At 40.9% G+C, this 6,832-nt stretch overlaps 1 protein-coding gene across 1 annotated transcript; it reads left to right on the forward strand.

The window, feature by feature from the left end:
- Positions 1-5,627: 5,627 nt before the first annotated feature.
- Positions 5,628-6,578, forward strand: LOC140523314 (olfactory receptor 9Q2-like). Its single transcript, XM_072638242.1, has one exon. The coding sequence runs from the start codon at positions 5,628-5,630 to the stop codon at positions 6,576-6,578; it is 951 nt and encodes a 316-aa protein (XP_072494343.1).
- Positions 6,579-6,832: the final 254 nt, after the last annotated feature.

Genomic DNA, 6,832 nt, shown 5'->3' on the forward strand with positions numbered 1-6,832 from the left:
TTGGATCAATGTCTTGATCAGAGTATTTATTCATAGTTATTCATAGTTCATCATAGTACAATTTTGTTTTTACTGTGTGCAATGTTTTCCTGGTTCTGCTCACTTCACTTTGCATGACTGCATAAAAGTCTTTTCAGGTTTTTCTGAAGTAATCCTGCTCATCATTACTTTTAGCACAATAGTATTCCATCCCAATCATATACCACAACAAGCCCAGCCAATCCCCGATTGGTAGGTATCCCCTTAATTTTCAGTTCTTTGGCACTGGAAAAAGAGCTACTATAAATATTTTAATACATATATGTCCTTTCCTCTTTTCTTTAATTTCTTTCTAATGCAGACTTAATAATAGTATTGTTGGGTCAAGAGATATGCACAGTTTTGTAGCCTTTTGGTGGTAGTTCCAAACTGTACTCAAGAATGGTTGAATTGGTTCACTACTCCACTAACAGTTCAGTAGGTTGAATTGGTTCACTACTCCACCAACAGTTCAGTAGTGTTCCATTTCTACATTCCCTCCAGCATTTGCTATTTTCCATTTAATTATTTGTAGAGCTAGAAAAAACACTAACAATCTGGAAGAACTGTGAGTTCAAATCTGTTCTCATACACTTACTAACTGTGTGACCTTGGACAAGTCACCAAGTCCTGTTTGCCTCAATTTCCTCATCTGTCAAATGAGCTAGAGATGGAAATGGCAAACAGGGTTATGAAGAGTTGGACACAACTGAAATGGCTAAACAACAACAGTAACCAGACCAATATTCAGCAAAGAAATAAGTAAGGAAACAGCAAACTTCTTAGGTATCTTTGCCAAGAAAACCCATTAGGGTCAAGAAGAGTCAGACATGACTGAAATGACTGAACCAAAACAACAACTTCTCTACATTCTGTGTTCTGAGATCTCTTCTATTTTTGATATTCCATATTCTAAGGACTCTGAAATTCTTGGTTCTAAGGTTTCCCCATGTTCTGGCATTCTATGTGCTAAGGGCTCTTCCAGTTCTGATATTCTAGGTCTTATGTCCCTGTCCTCCCTGACATTGTAAAGATGAAGTTGCCTTTCAGATGTAAGGTTCTGTGATTTTGAATCTGTCATCAGGCAGATACTTAATATCATCTCTGCTCCTAAGTAGCTTACTATCTCAGAGTTTGTGTCTGTGCCTTGGTTTCCTCATCTGTCAAAACAAGTGGGAGTCACTCCTATCCTATTTATGCTTCAAGAACTCCTTTGAGGACACAGTAAGAGGCAAAGCACTCAGAGAGTTGAAAGTACCTTCAAGTGTCTTTTCTTCCTTCTTCCTTTGTACTTGGGAGGGAGCTCCATAGTCTTATGCACTAGGGACTCTCTTGGGGCCTGAGCCAAATGAAGAATGGCCAGACTTGTTTGATGAATGTTTTCCTATTCCTGATTCATGAAAGCAAAGTGATTATGGGTACTCTCCCCTCTTCTGCTGATCACTGTTAGCCTTTGGGGATTTGTGGTGCTACACAATATTAATGAGCCATATGCTAAAAATAAAAGATATTGTTTCTCTTTCATGGACTGATGCAGCACAGTTAATGGGAGCACTCAGACTAGGTCCCCAGGTCAACTTCTCCTTTGGGTTACCCATTTCCCTCTCTGTATTGTCCCCTAAGATCTTTCCTTTACCCAAGAATAAAGAGAGATCAGATGAAATACCTGACTCTAAGAGAAGAGACATTTTGAAGCACAGTGTGTCTTATCCTCTTTCTCTCCATGTTCCCCCAAAAGGGGTCACTTAGATCCTCTTTGGGAGATTCGTAGTCAAGCCAAGTATTTTATTTACATGGCATCTCTTTCCTACAATCTGATCCCAGTTGGTGAGGGTGGCAGCAAATAGAATTCCTGACATCATTCCAGTTGGGGAAACTAGAGCATGGCTGGTAGTGGATTAGTCATGGGACAAAGTGGGATGTTTAGATCTCTTCTTACTGTGTGTGGGGTGGTGTGGGACATCTAATAGGTCTCCAGGAGCTGGAATTTGGAGGATTAAGGAGAATGGAGGAAAGAAAAAACAACAACCCACTAGTTCTCCAATGGAAACCCTACCCAGTACCCTTATGTGATTTCATGTAGGGAATAATGGATCCTCCCCAGAGACTCACATCAGCTGCTTGCTCTTCCCCTGACTATCAGACAACAACTAGAAATAGAGTTGTTTTGGTTGTCTCCAAGGTCTGGTATTTGAGACAGGAGCATGATGAGACTGGTTCTTGATTCAGGTTTTGTGCCTGTAGCAATTCTGGTGACTGTAGTTGGATGGAACCAAAATAGGAGAGGCAGTGTGGTGCAGAGGAAAGAGTGTGGTATTGGTAGTCAGAGGATCTGGGTTCAAATCATGGCCCTACCCCTTCTTCTTACTGGTTGGACCTTGAGTATGTCACTCACCTCCATGGGTCTCAGTTCCTTCATCTGTCAAAGGAGAAGCATGGCTTAGGCAACCTCTGAAATCCCTTCCAGTTCTTAATATTTGATTCCTTATCCCTCTGTTGCTATTTCTAGTGTACTATAGAATATTTCACAGGTGGAGGAAGTTAAAAAGCTTGGTGTCATGGAAAAACCAACTTACCAAAACTTACCTAGGACATAGTGACTGGAGCTTTGATGCAAAGGAAGTGAATTTAGAGGGCACTGAATGTATTCACACTCCTTTACTAGGTGGAAACTAAGATGGTGTGGGGGAAAGAATGCTATCTCTGAAGTCCAAAGACCCAGTTTCATATTCCATGTCTAGTGTTGTACTTCCCATAAGATCTTGGAAAAACATTTAGCCTCCCATGGTTCAGCTTCTTCAAGTATCAAATGAAGGGTTGGACAAGCTGACCTCTGTGGTGCATCCTCACTCTAAGTCTCTGATCTGATTATCTTTTCATCTCATGAACAGAGCTTATGCAAGAACTTATAAGATGGATCCTTCTTGTTCTACCTGCTGATTACATCACAGGTAAGCTTCCCCTTGGTCCTAAGGGGGCCTTTCTGGAAGCAGATAAATGATGTCTTCCAAGTCTCCACCCTTTGGGACTTGTGTTCCAGCTTAAAAAACAATTTGAAGGTATTCAAGGTCTAGTTTTGCTGCCCCTCCATGAAAAAAATGCTATATATGCCTCTGCCATCTTGGGATTGTGACTTTCCTAATGCTACCTAACTAATGAATAGCAGTTCTGGTGATCCACTATGGTCTTCTGGTCATCATTCCAGTGCCTTTGGTACTACCCCTATATCAGATTGCAGTCAGCACTACTCATCAGGAGAGAGAGAACAATTAACAAGGCTGGAGGAAGGAGGAAGCCAAAGAGTGAAGTGGTGCTCAGGTGAGGAGGTTAATCCGACTCATGTTCAAGCAAGGAAGTATCCAGGTCTCATTTCCTGTTTTTGCCATTTGTTCCAATGTATCTGCTAATATCTTGTTAATGCCAGAGCTGGAGTTCTTCTAGTCTAACCAAATATCCTTTGTAGACCTCTGTACTAGGTGGCATGGTGAAAAAGAGTGCTGAATTTGGGGTCTGAAGACCTGAATTCAAATCCCTGTGTTATTCATTACTGCTATGTGACCTTGGGCAAGTCCATCCATCAGTCACCAAGCATTCAAGTGCCTATTGAGTTCCAAAGTATGGTAGGCTCCAGGGATAGACATACAAAAGTGAGACAGGGATCCTCTGGGCCTCATTTTCCTGATCTATAAAACATGAAAGTTGGACTAGATGATCTATAAGATCTCTCCCAGCTTTAGATCTAAGATATTATGAACTCTTCTGAAGGTCTCCAAGTTCAAGGTACATGGACTTGCTAAATAAAACCTTTATTTATATGAGTCACTGATCAACAAGCTGTTTCTTTTAGTTTTTTCATCTGTAAAATGGAAATATTAATAGTTGCATTTCATAGGAAATATGAGGAAACTACTTAGTGAACCTTAAAGACTTAGAAAACTGTGAGCTATTATTAATTATGAAATGAAAAGTTCAAGTGCTTTTGGAATCTTGTCCTGTGTTTTAGGGATAGTGTTCTAAAATACTCATTTTTGTTTTTAATATGTTTAAAATATTTTGATTAAGCCTGTGGAGGGAATTGGATAGGAAGAAAGAAGATCTGGGTGTGAATCACAGATCTGGGGCTTATTGGCTGTATATCCGTTATCCCCTCTGAGTCTTAGTTTCATCAGAAAATCAGGGTTTAGATTTTGTGATCTTTGGTCCTTAAGTTTTAGAGCTGAAAGGGACATTAGTGATCATTGTGTCCACTCTCCTCACTTGATAGATATAAAGAAACCAAGTCAAAGGGTGGTGGAAAAACTTGCCCAAGATCAGTGTCCAAGGTTCTGTCCAGACCTGAATCCTCTGACTTAGAGAAAGAGCCTGGTCTTCCACAGGTTCTTAACTTTTTTCATCATGGATCCCTTTGATTGTTTCATGAAACCTATATACCTTTTCTGGGAATATTATTTTTAAAAGTGAAATTTAAAGTTTAAGAATAAAAGATAGGATGACAAAGGAAGCCAATTATATTGAAACATATATAAGAACATATTAAAACAAACAAATTACTGGATGCTGGATTAAGAATCCCTGATTTAGGTGGAAGAAAACATTAACTTTTGAATGCAAAGAGATAGAAATCTGAGATTTGACTCTATACTGGGAAAGTTATATTTCCCTCATCAGTCACTCAATGAGTAAATGTTTATTAAGCACGTACTATGTTTTAGCTACTATGCTAAAGAAAGGTAAAAGTGTTTTCTGTCAAAGAGCTCACAGTTTAATGGGAAAAGATGAAAACACATATTCAAGGAAGAAAAGGGCAGGATAAACTGGAGAAATCAACAGGGGAAGACCCTACTATTAAAGGGGATAAGGGTGGAGCAGCTATGTGGCAGAGTGGATAGAGTACCAGCCCTGGAGTCAGGAGGACCTGAGTTCAAATCCAGCCTTAGCTACTTTCTTTGGGTAAGTCACTCAACCCTGTTTATCTCTGAAGAAAAGGGGAAGATAAGGAAAAGCTTCGGAGTAGTGACACTTGATATTAGTTTTTGGTTGTCATTTAAAGGCAGCTAGAAGGCAGAAATGTGGAGGTTGAACATTCAAGGTATGAGGGACATATGTGTGTGTGTGTGTGTGTGTGTGTATGTGTGTGTGTATGATCAGGTTTAAGCAAAGTTTCCATAAGAAAAAAAAGTCTGTTGTTAGGTCAATAACAGAAGGGCCAACACAAATGAAGCCTTGCTCTTCGTGATGGCTGGTGAACATTAATCATTCATATACTCTCATGAAATGTTCTTTTTCAAATTTTACATGTTTGTTGAAGAATTAAAAATTATCTGCAGAATTCCAAAGAGTTTCCATAATTCTGATTTCATTTAATCTACTCACTTGTGACACAGATGGTACCAAGTCCATGTAGAAGATAAAAAAGTTGAATTTCAGAGACTAAGTGACTCATTTGAGTTGCTTAGCTAATTAGTGGGTGAGCTGGGACTATAGACAGTGGCTTAATGACTCAGAGAATTTTACTTCTGGGGTTCACATTTCTCATAAATGAGACTAGGTGTCATTCCAATGTCTCTAACTTGTCTTTCTCATTAGTTCTCTCAGGTACCAGTGAGTAAATGGCTGGGAAGAATCAGACCATCTTGACTGAGTTTTTCTTTATCACATTCACTGAGCATCTAGAGTTGAGGCTTCCTCTTTTCTCATTTTTCCTTGGTCTCTATGTTATCACCTTGCTGGGGAATTCAGGAATGGTCATCCTGATCTGCACAGACTCGCGGCTCAGCACCCCCATGTACTTTTTTCTGAGCCACCTTGCTTCTGTGGACATCTGCTACTCCTCAGTCACCACCCCTCAGGTGCTGGCCATCCTGTTTGAGCAGGGGCTGGTTGTCTCCTATGAATGCTGTGCTGCACAATTTTTCTTCTTTACCCTCTTAGGTGCCACTGACTGTTACCTCCTGGCTGCCATGGCTTATGACCGGTATGTGGCTGTGTGCCGGCCCCTTCTATATGTGACTATCATGACCAAGAAGACTTGTGTGTCTCTAGTAGCTGCAGCTTATGTTGCTGGCCTGTCTGCTGCCATAATCCGCACTGCAGCTGCCTTCACTCTCTCCTTCTGTGGTGACAACAAGATTGATTTTGTCTTTTGTGACCTTCCACCCCTACTGAAGCTTGCCTGTGTGGACAGCTACACCCAGGAGATGGTGATTGTTGTGTCTGCCATTTTTGTGATTCCTGCTTGTATGGTGGTAATCCTGGTCTCCTACTTATTTATCATTGGGGCCATTGTGCGCATCCCCTCAGCTGGGGGCAGAGCCAAAACCTTCTCCACATGCATCTCCCATATCATGGCAGTTTCTCTTTTCTTTGGCACACTCATTTTCATGTACATGCGGTGGAATGATGGAAATTATCTTCAAGAGGACCGGATAGTGTCTGTGATGTACACAATGATCATCCCTATGCTGAACCCCCTCATCTACAGCTTGAGGAACAGGGAAGTGAAGGAATCCATGAGAAAAGCCTTGAAGAGTATAAAGGTCTTAAGGAGTGAGCTAGGTTGAAAGACACCCCATTGTCATGCTTGTGGCCCCCATGGTTTTCTAGTTGAAAGTGCTTGTAGGGCAAATTCAGTTGAGCTGGGCATAGAGTGGCATGGATCTGTGGACAGTTTAAACATGGATTTAGTTTGCCAGGAATGGCAACTAATCTTCTAGATATTCTTATTCCTTGGTCTGACAAATGTAGTAGATGGGGGCAGAATTATGCTCCCCCTCTATTGGAAGATGTGCTACCCTTTCCAGGATGTTGGCATTCT

Source organism: Notamacropus eugenii, chromosome 2, assembly GCF_028372415.1.
Source record: "Notamacropus eugenii isolate mMacEug1 chromosome 2, mMacEug1.pri_v2, whole genome shotgun sequence".
Classification (NCBI taxonomy): domain Eukaryota; kingdom Metazoa; phylum Chordata; class Mammalia; order Diprotodontia; family Macropodidae; genus Notamacropus; species Notamacropus eugenii.

Excerpts from the sequence above, each read along its gene's own strand:
- LOC140523314 (XM_072638242.1), top strand. The coding sequence starts at position 5,628 with ATGGCTGGGAAGAATCAGACCATCTTGACTGAGTTTTTCTTTATCACA.